Genomic DNA, 21,598 nt, shown 5'->3' with positions numbered 1-21,598 from the left:
ACTTCCAACATCAGCTTTTGAAGCTTCATTGACAGAGAGACAGATGTTCATGACATCCCAACATAAACACACATCCGCCTGCTCCTTTTTCCTCTTTTTTGCTCCGTCATGCACACACAACTTTTCTTTCTCTCTTTATCTCAAACACCAAACGCACACCATCCCATCGAGACACAAACACACTGTTGTGATGAGTGAAGCGTTACCATCAGACGCCACGCGACTCTCAGAGGTACGAGATGTACAATCAACAAACCATAGAAATCAAACAAGAAAACACTTGCCTGGCGCAGCGGTGCGGGCACCGCAAATACTTTTGTGTTTCATGTTGTGATGGGCATCGTGTGAAAATACATGGATGGAGCTGCAAAGTCTTTGGGGATTTTGATGCATCTAAGGATCTAATATTACAGTGCAGACACTCAGACGTGATTAATGATGGCAGTCGACCAAGACTTCCATCATCACCCTCTGCCACATATTTGCATTTTAATAATTTGTATTGGAAGATATTAAAGCTGAAGTGTGCAATGTGAAACAGTTTCTCATATCCCAATCCTAATATTCCAATCCCAACATGCAAAAACAAGTAAGTTATTTGTAGGTTGTTTTCCTAAAGAGTGTGAACACTGTGACTGTTTGATGCAGCCAAATATTCAAACACAGCATCGTGTTTGATATCTTCAGGAACTGAATTTGAATTTATCAGGCATTCTCAGTTCAGTTCTAAAGTCTCCTCATATCCTGATAACAATCACTATGTTAAATGGTCTAAACGTATTTTTATAAATATAATTATAAATAACAAAAAATAAAAAAGCTCATCCAATCTTTATATTCGGTCCGAATAAAATAATACAATGTCCTACCTGCCTGTCAGCGTATGATTTACATACCATTGCGCAGACATCATACTCATCAGCGAGTTTCATGCTATGCAGCTTAGACAGATTACAGACAGACGTCGGTCACGAAACAAACATCAGCCACCTTTTGCAGTTCCTACCGAATCAATACAACAAGCTTATGCTGCGTTCACGCTATAAATACTGTAATTAAGAGTTGGCAACGCCGTGAAGTTCGAACCGGAGCTGTTCAGTCAGACTCAGAATCCATGTCAGCAGTATCAACACCGAAATGAATCTGAAGCAGTCAGGTACAAGCTCTCTAAGTTGTTTATGTGCATTATTATTGTAATATTTTGTGCTTTGAGTCATGAGGTACTTTTTAACGCCGTCCCTTGTGAGGCTTTGCCGAGAGCAGCTGTGTGTTCGTGCCTTCTTCATATGTGTTGGAGGAGGCGTGGCTTTGGACGGCGATTTGCAGGGAGGGTGGGCTCGTATGCGTTCAATGCTAGCAGGTAACGTTAGCATTTTCCAGATCTCCTACTGCAACTTTAACTAACCTGCTTAACTATCTATAAAGATTAACTAACAATATTCTCTTCATAATGTTTCTCACTCATGACAGTAATTGACTTAAAAGAGAAAAAAATGTAGTAGAAGACAATAATTTTACACTACTGCCCGCTGTAGCACCCCTTGTGGCAACACTGCGAATGCAACATATGCTTATATTGCTTAATCTGTCATTTCACCCGAAGAACCAGTTATGACATTTTAATTAAAACTTACAAGGTCAATATTGAATAGTTCACAATCAGATCATTAAAATCCATTCAGAAATTTTCCATTTCATTCAAGCTGACTTTGAATAAAATCACCTTCACGTTCATTAAAATCTCAGACCTCTTTAGCTTAAAAAAGCCTTCAAACAGAAAAACATTAAGTAAAAAAGAGAGCAAGATACAACCATTGCAGGGCTGAATTGATTCTGTCCTTCATACTCATCCTTACCAACAATCTTCTGCTAGTCCAATGTGTCATTTATCCATGATTCAAATCAAATCAGACCCTGTTTACCCCGGTATTAAGATGAGTTTTGGTGGATCGGATCGACAGTCGACGAGGTAGACACATTCCCGTTTACACCTGGTGTTTTAATCCGTCTCTCTTGTCCACTTTCAACCACTTCTGTCCTGATTTTTATGATGGGAGGGTTTATGGGCGGGTAAATCTATGGCTTTTTTCAGATCTTTCGATCTAATGGACAAAATAAGCTCACGCAATTTACATATGAACATGCCCGGAGATGACAGAAAAACATACGGAGAGCATCAGCTTTCATTTCTGCTCTGATAGCCTAAAGAGTGTGTGTTAGAAATCAGGAATGGTGAGAGAACATTGTGCTTGGTACATTTTTCGTCTTCAAACCAAACTTGGGTCTTCAGCCGATAAAGTTTAAATCAAGTCTGGCTAGCGCGCTTTCCATAATGTTTATGCGAGGTCAGTAGGCGGAGAGTAGGCGGTCTTTTGTGGTTGTTCGAATGTATTCGACCACATGAGCGTTTCCACTACGAAAGCAATCCGGACTAATGCGGTTTCGACTACCACTGGAAGTGTTCGAAAGTGGACAAGCTCAAAACGTTTTAGACCCCGTTTACACCTGTATTTAGTGTCATCCACTTGTGATTTCACCAAGTGCAACATGTTCCTGGATCAACATCTTTGTTGTTCCTGGAACAACATTCCAATCAACCAATCAGATTTGAGGGACAAGCTTACAATTTATCAAATTTAGGCTTACAATCAGTCAGTCATTTCCTTCTGATTTTAGGGATTACTTATGTGTAGGGTTAGGTTTAGGGATAGGGTTAAGACTACATTTTCATTTAGGAATGTCAACAAAATTTGTTGATCCAGGAACGCGTCCAACTCTGCAAAATCAGGACGTGCAGGATCGTTCACCCAAAAATTCTGTCATCATTTACTCACACTCATGTAGCTCCAGACTTTCTTCTGTGGAACACAAAAGATATTTTCAAAAATGTCTCATGAGTGTTTGTTTTTGTCCATGCAAGAAGCCAAGAGGGTGCAATGTTGTTTCTTCGAAATAACTTCTTGTGTTCAACAGAAGTAAAAGATGACAGATGTTATTTTTTAAGTGAACTAACCCTTTCACTGTCATTGTGATTTGCAACGATCAATTTGTAAAGCATTCAGCAAAAGGGGCACGAAAGCCAATATGATCAGTTGGGCGTTTATGCAACCTGACATTATTTGGCGATTTATCATGGATTGATGGGTAGGTCTCTTTTCACGTCTCTTCATCCATTCATCCCTTTCTTCACGGCTCAATTCGCTCTACACTCCACCTCCTTTGCTATCACCGCCTTACTCAATATCCTTCCCTGTATTTTCCCAGTCTATCATATATTTTCCTCTCCCATCTCATGGGATAATGTCTATGATGTTTCCATGTTGAACTCTCAAATCAAACTACTGTACACTTCCACCTCAAAAGCATCTTCATTCCTTCACCTTTCGGTTCCGTCATCTATCATTCCCAGACCCATAAATCTCATTTTTCCTGCAGAGGACGGACTTTTCCCTCTCGGATCACTTTAAGAGGGTCTTTCTCCCCGTCTGTCTCTCCAGCGGTCTCACTCTCTCTGCAGTCCGTGAAATGATGGAGAGACGGCATTCGCTCACACACTTACAGGAGTTCATATAGCTCGCACACAGAGTCCATTACAGTGCATTAAAATCCACAGCAGCCATGCATCAAGACATGCATCTGTCTCTCTCTCTCTCTGCCTGTCTGTCCTTCCGACTCTGTGAACACTAGAACAAAAAGTGCCTGATGAATATTGATTGTTTAAATGCAATCAAAACTAGAGCTTCAGCATTTAGGGGGACGAAAACATGGACACAAACCTCTCAGTCAGTGTGAAACCAGAACAGTTTACGGTTTGTTAGTGAACCAGGCGGTAAATTGTGCATGAACTGCTTCATGATGGGAATAGATGTGCATCTTCAACCCTAGAGGATAACGGTGATGCAACGCCACATACCTGCTGAGACTGTGCTGTCTGTCCTCTCCACCCTCGGTTTATCTTTCAGTGTCTCTCAGCTGTCTTACGCAGCCTCGTCCTCCTTCATTTCTCCTGTAACACCCATCCTGATCTCTCTCTCTTTCTCTCTCTGTCTCAGATCCGTGTCTTCAGTTGGAATTGTCTGCACTAGCCTTCGTGGTGTATGTGAGTGTCTGTGTGTGTGTGTGTGTGTGTGTGTGTGTGTGTGTGTGTGTGTATGTGCGCAGGTCCGCATGGCACAAACCGAGCTCATCTGATATTCATATAAACCCCCACACCACCACCAGCCCCCCTCCTCCTCTTAAAGGTACAGTGAACCAATACACTACACATGGGCTGAGCAGGTTCATGGATTGAACCATCATGAGGAAAAAAGGGGGAGGGTTGGATGGCTGGAAGAGGAGGGGAAATGAGGGATAATTGCAGGATAGCTACACTACATGAACTGTAGAGCTTCAGAAAAACTGAGAGAAGAACTGAAAGAAAGATAATGGTCATCTCTAATCAAATGATTAATGACACTGCACAAAAATTAATTATATTAAAACAGATTCTAAGCAAGTGCATATAATGAAGTATATATATATATATATATATATATATATGACTGACGACATAAAAATGTTTTTGTATATATATATATATATAAAAACATTTTTGTCATCATTCATATATATATATACATATAAATATAAACATTTTTATGTCAGTCATATATATATATATATATATATATATATGCATATATGACTGATAACATATATATGTGTGTGTATTATATATATATATATATATATATATATAATGGCTGACAACGTAAAAATATTTATTTATTATTTTATATTGAAATGTTAATATTAGTATATAATTAGTATATAATTATATGTAATATATAATATTAGATATTTTATTTATCAATATATTAACATAAATATATACTTATATATAAATATAAGTGCATAAATTAAACTATTATTTATATAAAATATATATATTTAATTAATTTAAAATATAGAATTATATAATAGTACTATATAAAATTAAAATTATATAAATAGATTACAATAAATATATTCTAACAAAAATGAAATAATTATATTAAACGAGTGATACACAAGTGCATATATTAAAGTATTACTTATATAAAATATATTTTTTAAATAATTTAAATTTAAAACAGAATTATATATTAATACTTATATTTTAGCAAAATAAATATTTTGTAAATATCATTATTATGATACAAATTTTAAAAATGTAAATATTAAATACTTATGTAAAATATATCTAAAAATCTATAAAATGTTATAATTAAAATGATAAAATAATTTAAATATATTAAATTATATTTTACGTAGCATGCATACTCTTAAATAAACCAAAAAAAACAACAAAAAAAACATTTTAAGTGAAATCTGAATGTAAAAGCAAATTTAACTGCTTTAAGATTGTAATAACAGATCATAATAAATTTGATTTGCTGTAATTATGCAGGTCATCTGGTAAAAATGAACTGATCAGCCAAAGGTACTTTGGACAGGACAGACGTCCCGTAACAGAAGCTGAAATTCAATCCACTTCTGTCACTCTAAACTCTCAGAGTCATGTGTCATTTGAGCTTCAGAAGAGAGACAAGCTATTCCATATACATATAAGAAAGTGTCATTAAATGCACTTGATTTTATCCTTAAAACTACAAGAATATATATAAACTTAATGCTACTCAAAGCATTATAGATCCAGTTCCAACTCAGGTAAGGCTTATTTTAATTTGAAAGGTAAGAATAATTAATCACATGATCTCAGAATTAATTGGAACAATTAATCTAACTCCTGATCTTCCTCAAATGAAATTGATTTGAACCCATTTAGCACACCCAGTTTAAACTCAGAGGAGCCTCATGTGTTGTTCTCAGTCTCTGTGGCCTAGTTTCAGAAGTGCTTCACCTTGTAAACACCACAGGAAGGTAGAGTCTACAAATTTGTGTGTGATAAAAGTGTGTGTGAGTGAGTGTGTATTGTAAAAAGGTGGAGATTAAGCTTTTATGCAAGTTTGGGGACATTGTTCAATCTTAAATAAATCATACCTTATAAATAAGTAAAAGGGGCGACTGACCGGTTGAATGTCTACGGTAGGTAGGGTGGAGCTACGGCAAGCTGGTGAAGCCAAACAAGCCTGAACTACTGCACTGTAAAAAATTATTTTCATGATTTATCACAACATTTTTTCTTTTGTCAAATCAACTTAGATAATTAATGTGGTTCAGATAACATAGTATTTTGAGTTTCTGTTAAATTGCCTTCATTGTATTAACTCAATTTTTTTATTTCAATGAACTCAAAAATAAGGCAACCAGGTAACTTACTTTTTTAAGTTAAACCAACAATTCTCTTTAAAGTGTGTATATAATGTGAAATAACACTTGAATTGTTTTCCATAATACCTGAAATCCAACATTTTGTTTTCCATAATAAATTATATAATAAATCATTATATAATACATTTATCTTAAATTCAATTTTTGTTATTAAATTAGATCACCTTGATTGATCAATATACTATATATGGGTCAATGACGTGCAAAATGGTATTAAAATTATGTGTAGAAGTCGTTGCTTTGTTATGAGAAAGAATGTCCAGAAAAATGAATTTCATTGATGTCATTCGGAGTAACCAATATAAAGGGACCATTTTGGATCAAGTGATGCGTTCAATATCATGTGACAGGATGTGACATCATTCAGACACCTGCAAAGGACCACATGGTCGTGAAGCAAAGTAACTAACTCTCTTTTAACTATTTGAAAAATTCATGTTTTCACTTGCTCATACGCATGTCCCGAAACATCAGGTCATTCGGTACAACCGCTATAAAACATGGAAAATGTTGTAATATTTAAAAAATTTGTACTAAATATAAAATGTTTGATTGTCTTTTTGTTAGCTAGCAAGCTGTCAGCCTGTTAGCATTGTTCGAAAATATCATCATTTGGTATAACCAAAAGTGTCAATGACCCATATATATATATATATATATATATATATATATATGAGAGAGAGATAATATTGAATACAAAGTTAACTCTTTTCCATTTTTACTCAGTTGAAATTAGCACCAATTTCATGCATTACACTCTACAATTCATTTTCACCCTATATTGATATTTAATATCGTCAGGATGAATAATGTGCCCTTCACTGACTGATCGATTGATCATTGTCTCCTTTATTTACCCTTATAATAGCAGTAATGTATAATTTATCAACAGCTACAGTGAGGTGATCACCCCATTTACATTTGAATAAATTACCATCTCATTGAATAATCTGATTCTAAGTGAGTCATGCAAATCAGCCACATCATATATAGCCTATATATACTTTAGCCTGGACTGTTGACCTCCCTTGAATATTAAAGGAATAATCTCCATGGCAACAACACAGTGGAGACCTGACAACTGATGTAGTGGTGATGTCAAGTTAACTGAAGCATACAGAAAAATACACACACACAATATGATGCTCTGTCTCCAGCAGTGGTCCTGCCAAAAGACCAATACACTTTAAAGGGTTAGTTCACCCAAAAATGAAAATTCTGTCATTAATTACTCATGTCGTTCCACACCTGTAAGACCTTCGTTCATCTTCAGAACACAAATTAAGATATTTTTGATGAAATCCGATGGCTCAGTGAGGCCTTCAAGATAATTAACACTTTCAATGTCCAGAAAGCTACTAAAGAAACATTTAAAACAGTTCATGTGACTACAGTGGTTTAACCTTAATGTTATGAAGCGACAAGAATACTTTTTGTACGCCAAAAAAACAAAATAACGACTTTATTCAACAATATCTAGTGATGGGTGATTTCAAAACACTGCTTCATGAAGCTTCGAAGCTTTACGAATCTTTTGTTTCGAATCAGACACACACACACACACACACACACACACACACAATTAAAACTACTCAAATAACACAAACACTCAATTTACTTATTTACAACTTCAATTTGGAGTCATGGTCATAATCAAACTACATACAAATAAGCACAACTGTCTGTTAACCATCGGGAAAAGTACTAAACAACAATAGAATAGAATAAACACGTAGAAAATACAGAATCGAGGAAATATAAACTGGCCTCTATTATCTTCTCAAATATCTGTATTATGAAATGAACACCCATAAATTACACACAGTGTTAAGCAAAAATAATAATAAAATAATATTAATAATAATAAATCTGCTACATTGACACTTTCTTCTTCTGCAACTTTTGAGATGCATTAAATATCCCTGCATGTCTATTGCATAAACTATCTATTGTGAATTCCTGGACAGGCGTCGTCATGCGCACTTATTCAAAGCGCCAGTGCGCCACCTACTGTTGAAGGAAGGAACAGCAAGAACATTCCCACATGCTTGTGCACTTTCCGGATAGTAGGATGATGAATACAAATAGCTTGTAAACAAACAGTACAAAAAGTGTTTTTGTTTCAATAACCGATATTAAAGACCTGTGTAAGCCCAAAGTGTGCTCCAGGTGATTAGTATATGAAATATAAATAATATAAACACTGTGGAATGTCCTGACATCCACTGCCATTAAAACTTTAATGGTCCAGAAACTGGTGCTGGGTCAGTTAGGTCCTAGTTTTGGGGGAAGAGGTCAAAGTTCAAGGTTTAGAGTGCAATGCGAGTGCAGGGGTGTTTGAGACAAACAGGCAAGATGCCGCGGTTGATCTGGTGAAACTCCACCAACTGCAGCAGATCTGCAAACAGTGTGACACCATCGTCCATAGTGTAGTACTGTCTGTCGCCCTGCTCCAACTACAGAGATACAGAGGAAAAACACACCAAGATGAAAACGTCTCATGTATGCAGCTGCAGATTCAACTGTCCGGAACAGGAATAAAGACTTACGGGAATGATGAGGTAGTGTTTCGTCTTCAGTTTATAACTCAAGCACAGCACAAAGCACTGCATGTGCAGCTGACTGTCACGAACCAAAAACATCCTGCAGAGAATGGAGAAAATGACATAAATACAACTTTACAGCGCAAACGTACATAAGTAAGAAAACTAAGATGATTCTTACCCGTCCACCTGACCCTGCTCCTCCAATAGCTTTTGAGCTTCCGCACGAGACATGCCCCCATGAAACCACGGTTGAACCCGATGAACCGCTGTAGATACACATACAGGAAGATTTTACTAATGAGAGATTGATTCTTGTTGCTTAAATGTTGCATGATGTCGACGCGAGACACTCACCGGAGAGCTGTGACCCGTGACCGTTGGTGGGTAAACTGTGACGCAACGCTTCTCTCTTCTGAAGAACAAAAACACACCATTAAAGAAAAATGCAGTGATAGTCTACATTCATAATTTATTGGAATTTAAATAACTCAATTTGATTTTTTAATTTAATTTCAACATAAAAAAAATCGTTTTATCCAGCAAGGTTAAATTGATCAAAAGTGACAGTAAAGACTGTCACAAAAGATTTCTATTTCAAATGAATATGAAGCAGCACAACTGTAATCAATAATAAAAATAATAAGAAAAAATGTGTCTTGAGCAGCAAATCAGCATATTAGAATGATTTCTGAAGGATCATGTGACACTGAAGACTGAAGTAACGATGCTGAAAATTCTAGGAGACACTCTTGTCTACACCTGCGCGGCATCGAAACAATGGCGGACTGTCTGTTTACAGCTCACTCAGGGCGGGTCTATGCTAAAACGGCAGTGTCTGTCAAGAGTCGTGGGAGGGGCCTGTGCAAATTTACATCACTTTGCCAAGAATCTGTGAATGGCTTGATCTGACAAAGTTCTTATGATTTATGGGGATTAAAAAAAAAAAAGCACTGGGTGGATTTTTATCATTATAGGGTGTTTGTGTAGACCAATGTTTCAGCACTGTGTAGCATGAATTATGTTTAAAAAATTGATTTTCATAGTTTCCCTCAAGCACATATACATACACACCCGCCAGTTGTGTCCTTCCTCCTGCTCTGCATTCTGGGCCTCATGTGGGTTCTGAATCACTCGTCCGCCGCTTTTCCCTGAAAAATCCATAGCAACCATCGACTCCTCCCTATCTGTAAACTGATGATGGCACAGTGGAGGAAGACAAAACATGTGATGAAGATTTGAAGGGAAGATCAGTGAATAAGTGAATCAGTCTGTTCCTCACACAAAGCTAACATATGATATCAGAATATAGTGCATTACGTATGGATTACTTAAGTTTTTTGGAGCTTGAGAGATGTTTACTGTACCTTGGAGTCTTTTAATGCCATGTGAAGTCTGGCGCTGGACTGAGCGAACTGGTAATTACACTGGAGCTGTTTCCCATGCTAAAACACACACACACACGTCTTTTGTCTTTCATTGCAGGTTTCAGATGGAACATTCTTAGTGAGTTTGCGCGTTCACTGTTCATGTACCTTAAACAATCTGAAGGCCGTGATCCAGCACGTACGACTCTGCTCACTGTCGGCACACATCAGCTTCAAATCCTGACAGCGAAACCTGTCTTTTGAGGCCTAGCATACATAAACATGCACATGTTCATTCAGACTTCTAATGCTGTTATGTAAAGCTAATTATAATTATTATAGACTAATTCAAACCCTAATAGAAAACCGTTTTGCATTTTTAAAGCTTAAAGTGCCCCTATTATGTTTTTCAGATATTACCTTTCATTTAGTGTGTAATACAGCTGTTTGTGAATGTAAAAGGTCTGTAAAGTTTAAAAGATCAAAGAGCAGATAAATTGAGTTATTGTCTCCCTAAAGAAAGAATTGATTCTGAACTGCCTGAAACGAGTCATCAGTAATTCCAGTCTCACTTCTTGCATGAACATACATAGGTTTGTAACACATTTGCATAATGCCAGACTATGATCTTCATTGGCTGCTCGTGAACGTCTACTTTGCCCCGCCCTCAAACTGTAGTTGTAGCTGAGACTGGAGGGTTTGGTTTGTGTTGTTCTCAGAAAGGAGGACTTTATAGAGACTGAATCCTTTACTGAACCGTTTCAGACACTGAGAAATGAAGTGATGCTGCAATGGATATTATGAGAAAAAACTTGGATGCATGTAAACATGTTGTAGGACACTCCAAAACAACATTAGGAGCCTTTAAACAGCATAATAGGGGCACTTTATACTTTTATTCTCAACATTTTATTTCGACTTTTTCCTCAAAATTGAACAAGATTTTTCTCAAAACACGACTTTATTCTCAAAATTTGACAGGTTTATTCTCAACATTTTATTTAGACTTTTTCCTAAATTTAACGAGTTTTTTCTCGAAACACGACTTTATTCTCAAAATGTAATGAGTTTATTCTCGAAACACGACTTTATTCTCAAAATTTAATGAGTTTATTCTCGAAACATGACTTTATTCTCAAAATGTAATGAGTTTATTCTCTACATTTTATTTTGACTTTTTTCCTCGAAATTTAACAAGATTTTTCTCAAAACACGACTTTATTCTCAAAATTTAACAGGTTTATTCTCAACATTTTATTTCGACTTTTTCCTCAAAATTTAACGAGTTTTTTCTTAAAACACGACTTTATTCTCAAACTTTTATGATTTTATTCCCGACATTGTATTTCAACATTTTTTCTCTAAATGTAACGAGTTTAATCTTGTACTATAATGACTTTGATGTTTTTTTATTATTACTTGTAAAAAATTATTACTTGTAAAAAAAAAAAAAAAAATTCACATAAAATTACAAAAACTTGATATGAATAAATACTATAACACTATATAACTAATCCTAAAATAACACTGATTCTCTGTTCCTGTTGCTTACCTTAATGCAGAAGACGTGCGCTTCTGGTGCCCCGTAAAGTTTCCGGCCATTGAAGACTGTAAACACATTCAGATCTTCCAGATCTCCGACAAACTGCAGGTGTCGAGGTTCCTGCAAACATACAGATGCATCCAAATTTTATATGTATGTTTATGTGTATATATACAGAAGTCATTTCAGTGTGTGTGTGTGTGTCTGTGTTTGTGTATGTGTGTTTTTTTGTGACATATCAGGACACAAATTTGTATAATGACATGGGTATGACAAGGAGAGGGTGACTTATGAGGACATTACCCCATGTCCCCATTTTTCAAAAGGCTTATAAATCATACAGAATGAGTTTTTGTGAGAAAGTAAAAATGTGCAGTTTCCTGTGATGGGTAGGTTTAGGGGTAGGGTTGGTGTAGGGCGATAGAAAATACAGGTTTGTACAGTATAAAAACCGTTACACCTATGGAATGTCCCCACAGTTCACAAAAACAAACGTGTGCGTGTGTGTGTGTGTGTGTGTGTGTATGTGTGTGTGTGTGGCACCTTTGATTGTCCTTTGTTGGAGCAGTACAGTCCAGACCGCCGTAAAACGAAATAGAGTTTCTTCCAGGATTTTTTCCCACCCTCTCTCACATGAAGAAAGCCTTGAATCTCTGGACAGGAACCACTCTTCACCATATTCTTCAAGAGAGACAGACATTTACTGGTGTTATGAAGACAATAAAATTGGCATTTGATGTTTTTAAAAGCTCTAGATCCTCATACCTGCACCAGCTCTGATGATGTCGTGCCTTTAGTGATATCAGCGCAGTCAGAGATCATGTGCTCTGGGAAAAACAACTGCATAACAGGGGGGGAAAGAAACAAACAGTATTAAAAATGTCACATCATAGAAGTAAAATGGATTGTGATTGTATTTTCATTAAAATGGCATCATGCTGAAAGTTGAGTTGTTGTTTTTTTTAAACAAAATTACTGGGTGATGATGAAGAGGCTTCATACCACAGGTTTTTTGAAGAACTCGTACTTGGCGTAGTTTTTGCGGAAGAACAGCATAGTGTCGCTCTCTACGGACCAGGAAGACTGTACCTGCACCACAAGCTCATGGTCCTCCAGACAGCGCTCTGATAAAAACATTCACACAATTAAAGTTGGAATGCAAACGCTCCTAAACATTCACAACAACACACAGCACTTATTTACATCCGTCTATTACCTACAGTCCTTAAACAAAATTGTTAATTAAAGCTTAATTAAATACACAATTAAAGCTTTTAGTGTGAAGAAACAGTTCATTTTTCCAATTCATTTTTTAATATATTTTTTAAATTAAATTACATTAAATTAAATGAAAACTAATTCAGTTAAATTCAAACTAATTAAATAAATATTAAGAAACAAATGGTTAATTTTTAAAATGAATCAATACATTTCTTAAATTCAACTGAATTCAAGCAAATTAAATCTAAACTAATTTTATAAAATATGAAGAAATGGTTAATTTTTTAATCAATATATTTATTAAATAAAATTAACTTCAAACAAATTAAATGAAATTTAAAAGTATATAAAACATTAAGAAATGGTTATTTTTCAAATTAATTAATTTCTTAAATTAAATTACAGCAAATTATATAAAATATTTAAAAAAATTGATTTTTAAAATTAATCAATACATTTCTTGAACAAAAATTAAATTCAAACAAATTATATAAAATGTTAAGAAACATGGTTCATTGTTTTAAAATTAATCAATACATTTGTTAAATTCAATTAAATTCAAATTAAATGTAAACACATTTTATAAAATATGAAGAAAGAAATGGTTATTTTTTTGATTAATCAATATATTTCTTAATTTAAATTAACTTCAAACTAATTAAATGAAATTTAAAAAGTATATAACAAAGAAATAAACAGTTATTTTTTTTTAATTAATTAATACATTTCTTAAATTAAATTCAAACAAATTATAAAATATTAGGAAACAAATGGTTAATTTTTAAAATGAATCAATACACTTCTTGAATTAAATTAAATTCAAACCAATTTTATAAAATGTTAAGAAACAAATGGTTAATTTTTAAAATAATCAATACATTTCTTAAATTAAATTCAAGAAAATTAAATTAAATTCAAACAAATTATATAAAATATTAGGAAACAAATGGTTACTTTAAAATTAATCAATACACTTCTTGAATTAAATTAAATTCAAACTAATTTTATAAAATATTAAGAAACAAATAATTCATTTTTAAAATTAATCAATACATTTCTTAAATTAAATTAAATTCAAACAAATTAACTAAAATTTAAAATATTAATAAAATATTAAGAATCTTTTTTACATTTTAAATTAATCAATACATTTCTTAAATTAAATATTAAAATAATATTTAAAGTCTCTCGGCTTAGTAAAAAAAAAAGTGGTCGATAAAACCTTTTGTGGATTTGATATTAGAATTATTAAAAAATGTTGATAACTAATTTTTACCAATTAAACTGTCATACATAAACTTCATTAATATCAGAAACCATCACAAAATGTATTTTCTGAAACCAAAAGTTCATCCAACCCAACACCTGCCAAAAGCATAATTAAAGCTATTATAAAAGCCTGTGTAACACGTTGGTTGTGTTTGTTTCAGTGCTATTTTCCCACATAACACCCCTGTGCCTGATTTCTTTCAGCAAACAATCTGTCAATTTAAAAGCACAACAAGACATGTCAGCTTTTGTCTTAGCATTAGTTCTATACAGACTTCGAAAACAAGCTGGTATTTGAGATGGCATTTAGTGGATTTTGTCCAAACAATGAGCCATGCAATGAATGAACGTTGATTTACCAAAAGCTAAAACACTAGAAGGCCATTTGTTCTCCAGTGAAAAAATCAAGTGCATGCAAACAACAAAGAGCATGCAAAGCAGCAACCCACTGTTTTGCAATTCAAAAATTTGCAAGTGAATTATGTAATTTTACATTGAATTATGAAAGTACTTGTGTTAAGTTAAATGATGATAATAGTGGAAGTGTATCAGCAATTGCATTGTTGTTTTAGTACCATCCTCATGTCTTACCCAGGCCCAAAGCAGAATGATGTTCTATGAGAGCCCAGCTCTCCTCGTCCATACAGTGGGCGCTCTCCGCTAGCATATGACAAACATCACGTGCTGTCGCCCCAGATGACACCAGGACCGAACGACTGTGTGTGGGGTCCCAAAAAACCCGAACCACCTACAAATATACATACACAACAAGAACCTGATCATTAATCTGTCAGGAACTAAGACACACACTAATGCATCTGACTCTCCATGCTTCAATTTGTTTAAAGGGGACCTATAATGCCCCTTTTCACAAGTCTCTGCTGTCCCCAGAATGTGTCTGTGAAGTTTCAGCTCAAAATACCCCACAGATCATTTATTATAGCTTGTCAAATTTGCCCCATTTGGGTGTGAGCAAAAACACGCCGTTTTTGTGTGTGTCCCTTTAAATGCAAATGAGCTGCTGCTCCTGGCTGCATTCCGGAAGAGGGCGGAGCTTTAACAGGTTGATCAACAACAACAAAGCTGGAGAATCTCACGCAGCCAAAATGAGGATTGTCAGTAACGGTGTTCAGCCTTACATTGTTCAAACCGGAGTCGACACTGATAGAGAGACTCAGGAAGAAGTTACAACTTTTAGAATGAAACTGGACGTTTCTGAATGGTTAGTGGATAAATTTATGTAGTTGCTGTGGAGTTGATTCAACTCCATTACTCACTATAAACTTATAAACTTAATTACTCACCCTCATGTTGTTCCACACCTGTAAGACCTTCATTCATCTTCTGAACACAAATTAAGATATTTTTGATGAAATCCGATGGCTCAGTGAGGCCTCCATTGACAGCAAGATAATTAACACTTTCAGATGCCCAGAAAGCTGCTAAAGACATATTTAAAACAGTTCATGTGACTACAGTGGTTCAACCTTCATGTTATGAAGCGACGAGAATACTTTTTGTGTGCCAAAAAAACAAAATAACGACTTTATTCAACAATATCTAGTGATGGTCGATTTCAAAACACTGCTTCATGAAGCTTTATGAATCCTTTGTTTCGAATCAGCGGTTCCAAAGTCACGTGATTCAGTAAACGAGGCTTCGTTACGTTATAAGTGTTTCGAAATTTCAATAGTTGAAATTAACTTTGGCAGTTTAATACGCGATCCGAACCACTGATTCGAAACAAAAGATTCGTAAAGCTTCGAAGCTTCATGAAGCAGTGTTTTGAAATCGCCCATCACTAGATATTGTTGAATAAAGTCGTCATTTTGTTTTTTTTGCACACAAAAAGTATTTTTGTCGCTTCATAACATTAAGGTTGAACCACTGTAGTCACATGAACTGTTTTAAATATGTCTTTAGTATCTTTCTGGGCATTTGAAAGTGTTAATTATCTTGCTGGCAATGCAGGCCTCACTGAGCCATCGGATTTTATCAAAAATATCTTAATTTTTCTTAACGAAGGTCTTACGGGTGTGGAACGACATGAGGGTGAGTAATTAACCCTTTAAGGTCATGAACTTTTTTGAGAGCCAAAGAATGTGATTGTGTATTTTTATTGACAGGAGCTCAACGCCCAGTGATGTGTTTGTGTACATGTGCGCTTGTTTTTCCCTAGAGGATGGCGTGTCAAAGTGGCTGTCACCTTTTATAACTACTGAGAATTCATAGAGCCACAGGCAACTGCCTGTCATTTGTGTCACCGATTGAACCATCCAGCCGTGCTTACATGTGTTCTGTTGTCAGAGAGAAGGTCCCGCTCGCCGAGAGATCCGGGCAGCACCGGGGAGTGCGCCGGATTGCAGAGCTCCGGAAACGGATTGGGAATCAAAGGTGCGGATGAAGCTCGAAATTCCCGTTTTGATGGAACACTAGAATCACAAGACCAGGAAGAATAATGACTAAAAAGTATCACGAACATGTCAACACATTCATTTCCGTAATCTGACATTTGAAACAGGATATTCAACAAGAGTAAATGTAAAATAGGAACTGATGAACATTGCTAAAATTGCTGAAATGAACTCTAACCATTTTTTTTTAATAATAGGCAATAATAAGTGATTCACGATAAGACCAGCAATGTGTACAAAAAGTAAACAGGGTCAATCTTGCTTTCATGATGACATTAAATTTAACTTGAAACGCTTATAAACTACTGCAAAAGTTTAAAATAAAATAAAAATAATTTGTATTGAATGAAATAAAATTATTTGTGGAAAAAATAAATTAAATCAACAGAATTACATCTTTAAAATCAACTTGGAACTGTTTGAAATGGTTTAGACACTGTTTCTATTTAAAATAAAATAAAATAAAATAAAATAAAATAAAATAACATAACAATAAGACCAGGAATGTCTACTAATAAATTAGATTGTGTCAATTTAAATTCAACTTGGAAAGGTTGGAATATAAACTATTACTATAGTTAAAAATAAAATTTAATTTAATTTAATTAATATCAAATAAAATGAATTTAAAAATTAATAAAAATAAAGTAATTTATATTAAATGAAATACAATTATTTAAGCAAAACATAAATAAAATTATTTATAAAAAATAAGAGAGAAAAAAATTACATCATTGCTCGTTTTTTTTTTTTTTTTGTATTGTAGGTCAGTTTGTATTTTAAGCAAATTTTCAACCACAGCCAAATAATACAAGCGCCAAGTGCCGCGATTTACCTGTCTGTGTTTCTCATGGTCAGAGGGATGCATCGAGGTGTTGACATCTGAAGATTTTGGGATGATGGAGAACATTTCCCAGACACTGAATCTCCTGTGGACATCGTCTCAACCGTTGACCTCCTAAACACTTCCACCTCTGACCTACAGCCTTTCACCTCCATCACTGTAAAGACAGAAACACAAGTAAAAAATGTTTTTAAAACATCCAGGTGTCATATACTGAACTATACAAACTATTGCTACTATTCAACCACGTGTCACAACAATATTCAAAATTAGTTTTTCTAACTACAAAATTTCCCTTCCCAAAATAGATCTTTACTCAACACAGCAGAACCTGATTTTCAGCCAAGAGCAATAAGAAAACAATGACGTGTGCCAAATGTGTGTAAGCGAGTGTCTAAGTCACACCTTTCACAGTAGTTTGTTATTAATCTTTTATTCTCTGTTGCTAGAGAATACAGAAGTGTTGACTATACACTCATGTTGATCACACAAGAACTTGTGAACCAGGAAGCTGGCACTAAAACTCAACCGTTCACCTCTTAAACCGGCAAACACGCACTCGATAATAAACAAATACTTGTCAACACTTCTCAGCGAGTCTGTTTGTTAAAGCACAAGGTGCTCTGAAGCATAAAAGCAATCACTCTTTCTAATATTCATGCAACTAGACAAAACAAAATACACACAATTCCTTTCTTTTCTGTATCTAACACACTCACACACTATCTTGCACCTGTCAAGTTAAAAGGGTGATGTCACTCTCAGGCAAATAAAGCTCCATTGTCCATGAACAAGGCTGCAGGCTCTACTTACATCAAATAACAAAGAAGGTAAACCACACAGACCCCATTTTCATGCTCAAAGGAAAGATTTCTCTTAAACGTGCATCAAAAATCAGGTTGCACATCAGTACGACCCCAGACCAAACGCAGTGACAGACAGTCAAAGTGGCGCACAAACAGCTTGGAGAAATGAAAGTGAGTGTAAGCATTGTGCACATGTTGATCCGTCCTCTGCATGACGTGCTGCCAAACAACGCTCTTGTTTTTCCTGCTTTGAACTGTTGTTTTGGCACCTAAAATGATGTTTCATATAGCATTGCTCAACAAATGATGAGAACAATTGCCTTCCGTCAATAAAAATTATTAAAAATAATATTCTTACTGCTTAATAAAGCAGTTATTCAGTCTAACATCCCTGAAACAAACAATAATCAATATGTTAGAGGAGTTTTCCACAACTTTTTTTCTTTGTTTTTTTCTCTTTAACTTACAGTAGTGGCTAAAGGGAAAATTGACATCTTTACCCTTTATTTAAATTATTAAAAATTAGTGTTAATTATTAATAATTATTTAAAATTTAAGTAGTTGTGTATGGAGTCAGTGTTTTATTTGTGATAAAACATGTAAAATTGCGCCGACATAATTTTTAGCCAGGCTGTCATACAAAGAAATTATGCACATGCAAAAACAAGACAGAACCTATGAAATATTAATAACTGATTATGTTGAAGTCAATGTATGCTTTTTCTTGTAAGCTTTTTGTTTTGCTATGGTTTTTTTGCATACTAAAACAAAACCTGTAGCTTACCACTTTTTTTTGTCAAATAATTTTGTCAGATAAATATCTTAACCAAGTTTGGTGTTTTGTTCTTCCCTCATATTTAAAAATATAAAATATTTTCCTCATATTTTGATAGTTTCATCAAACTTAGAAACAAATCACCAAACCAATCCTCTCCGGACATCACTTTTGGCCACTAATGTATATCATATTAGATATGATAGTGTATTTAATTTAGTGTAAAAAAAAAAAAAAACATAATGGAGATATAATTAATTTTGAAGTTTTATTAAGTGAGATTATGTGGTTTTTATAATCAGTTAACACTGCTTTTGTCATTTTTTACAAGATGTCACCAAAAAAGTCATTCAGTTTAACCAAAATTTTGGTTTTACCAAATGACATTTTTGGTTATACCGAATGACGATATTTTCAAAAAATGCTAACATGCTGATATCTAGCTAGCTAGCAAAAGAACAATCAAACATTTTATATTTAGTACAAGTTTTTAAAATTTTACAGCATTTTCCATGTTCTATAGTGGTTGTACCGAATGACCTGATGTTTCAGGACATGCGCATGAGCAAGTGAAAACATGAATTTTTCAAATAGTTAAAAGAGAGTTAGTTACTTTGCTTCACGACCATGTGGTCCTTTGCAGGTGTCTGAATGATGTCACATCCTGTCACATGATATTGATCACATCACTTGATCCAAAATGGTCCCTTTATATGGTCCCTTTATATAATGGTCCCCCCTCCGAATGACATCAATGAAATTCATTTTTCCGGACATTCTTTCTCATTACAAAGCAACGACTTCTACACATAATTTTAATACCATTTTGCACAATGTTGATATGTTATAAAATCATGCCAGAATAAAAAAATATATACATTTATTACATTTTAAGATATTTTAATCACAAATGAAATGGCTGTATTGGCCTTTGGACGGTTAAACCGAATGACCTTTTGACACTTCAAAATCTTTAAAATACCTTTATATGTTGCAAAATATAATTAAAACCTTTTGGATTCAATAAAAGAGATCTAGTTGTACTACCTTACATACTTTGGATGTCATATCTTGACATTATTATTAAGGCCTTTGGACAAAACAAATGACTAATATTAATTAAAAAAGACCAATTAGCACTATATTATGTAATGAAACTCGTACGAACAAGCTTGCACACACACTAGCTTGTTTTTCACTGTTCTGTTAATGGTCAAAAACAGTATTAGTCAGCATTTATGACATTAGTACTACCATGGTATTACCAAGCACCCTGGAGTACCATGTATTACGTAAATTGGACCACAGTTTGGCTTTTTTTTTAAATTGAATTATGCTTATCATTTAGTGACATGATGTACATCAAAGTTCCCTTTTACCAGCAGTTGTGTAATCAGAACTCATGAAACAACATATTTCTTCTCACTAACCTTTGAATATTCAATTAGTACACGTATTGTTAAACAGCTCAGGGTCATAATTTCGATCATGAATCGGAGACTTGTGCGGTTAACAGTTTAGTTTATGTTCTAGTAACATGTTGACATGCAGAGCCATTGAGTTTAAGTCATACAGTGTAAAAACAGTGTAATACAAGTGTAAAAGACTCACCTACACATACACTGTCCACTTGTTGTTGTTTAACTCTAGTATCGGTATACGGCGACACAAACAGAAGTTGTAGTGTTTCTAGAGTGTTTCATCCAGTCCAGCCGGCGTGAGTAACATCCTCTTTACTCCAGTTGAGTTTCGTTTGAAAACACCTCACGCGTGGGCGGAGCTCATGAATGTACAGCTGCAGGAAGGGCAGGTAAAGTTCATGCCTACTCTTAAAGGGACAGTTCACCCAAAACAATTTAAATTTCGTCATCGATTACTCACCGTCAAGTTGTTCTAAACCTGTATAATATTTTTTTTTTTTTTGTTCTGAAGAACACAAAGGAAGATATTTTGAATAATATGGGTAAACAAACAGTTGTGGGGCACCATTGACTTCCATAGATTTGTTTCATAGTATGGAAGTCAATGGTGCCCCACAACTGTTTGGTTACGAACATTCTTCAAAATATCTTCCTTTGTGTTAAGCGGAACAAACAAATTCATACAGATTTGGAACAAATTGAGGGTGAGTAAATGATAACAGAATTTTCATTTAGGGGTGAACTATCCCTTTAAAAAACAGGTAGGTGATGAGCTCGTGCTGGTCCTTCTACTACTAGGCTTGTTCGAGATGCATCGACGCTGATCAGACCGATCGGCGTATGACATGAAAGTACCGCGAGAGCGATTCAAAAGCATAAGAAGTCTTATGCTCTCAAATCGCTCTCGCGGTACTTTCATGTCATATGCCGATCGGTCTGCAGCGTCGATGAATCTCGAACAAGCCTGTTCATATGTAACAGGGTGCTTTAACTTGATTCTGTCATGTCCTTCTAGATTTTTTAAATAAATTTTAATAAGATAGTTCACCCAAAATGATCATTCTGTCATCATTTACTGACCTT

The 21,598-nt window shown here is 34.7% G+C and overlaps 2 protein-coding genes across 9 annotated transcripts in view; both read right to left on the bottom strand.

Annotated features, from left to right (window-relative positions):
- Positions 1 to 4,177, bottom strand: part of srcin1b (SRC kinase signaling inhibitor 1b) — a 75,064-nt gene extending 70,887 nt beyond the window's left edge. For all 5 annotated transcript variants that reach the window (XM_051881675.1, XM_051881674.1, XM_051881677.1 and 2 more), the window contains exon 1: positions 3,914 to 4,177. The gene's annotated coding sequence lies outside the window, so the exon portion shown is untranslated. The remainder of the gene's footprint in view (positions 1 to 3,913) is intronic.
- Positions 4,178 to 7,759: 3,582 nt separating this feature from the next.
- Positions 7,760 to 20,969, bottom strand: grb7 (growth factor receptor bound protein 7). Of its 4 annotated transcripts, none has more exons than XM_051882621.1 (15): positions 20,710 to 20,969; positions 17,505 to 17,670; positions 16,546 to 16,687; positions 14,847 to 15,003; positions 12,768 to 12,889; positions 12,531 to 12,605; positions 12,309 to 12,446; positions 11,775 to 11,885; positions 10,391 to 10,489; positions 10,223 to 10,300; positions 9,930 to 10,049; positions 9,213 to 9,270; positions 9,037 to 9,124; positions 8,862 to 8,955; positions 7,760 to 8,768 (listed from the first exon to the last, which is right to left on the bottom strand). In XM_051882621.1, the coding sequence occupies exons 1-15, from the start codon at positions 20,711 to 20,713 to the stop codon at positions 8,622 to 8,624; spliced, it is 1,599 nt and encodes a 532-aa protein (XP_051738581.1). In that variant the 5' UTR covers positions 20,714 to 20,969; the 3' UTR covers positions 7,760 to 8,621. The 4 variants fall into 4 exon arrangements, with proteins under 4 accessions (XP_051738581.1, XP_051738582.1, XP_051738580.1 ...); XM_051882622.1 differs by having other exon boundaries at positions 20,706 to 20,966; XM_051882620.1 differs by lacking the exon at positions 20,710 to 20,969 and adding an exon at positions 19,708 to 19,738.
- Between the last annotated feature and the right edge of the window lie 629 nt (positions 20,970 to 21,598).

This window comes from Ctenopharyngodon idella, chromosome 23, assembly GCF_019924925.1.
Source record: "Ctenopharyngodon idella isolate HZGC_01 chromosome 23, HZGC01, whole genome shotgun sequence".
Classification (NCBI taxonomy): Eukaryota; Metazoa; Chordata; class Actinopteri; order Cypriniformes; family Xenocyprididae; genus Ctenopharyngodon; species Ctenopharyngodon idella.
The sequence above is the reverse complement of the archived record's forward strand: the minus strand, read 5'-3'. Positions and strand labels throughout refer to the sequence as shown.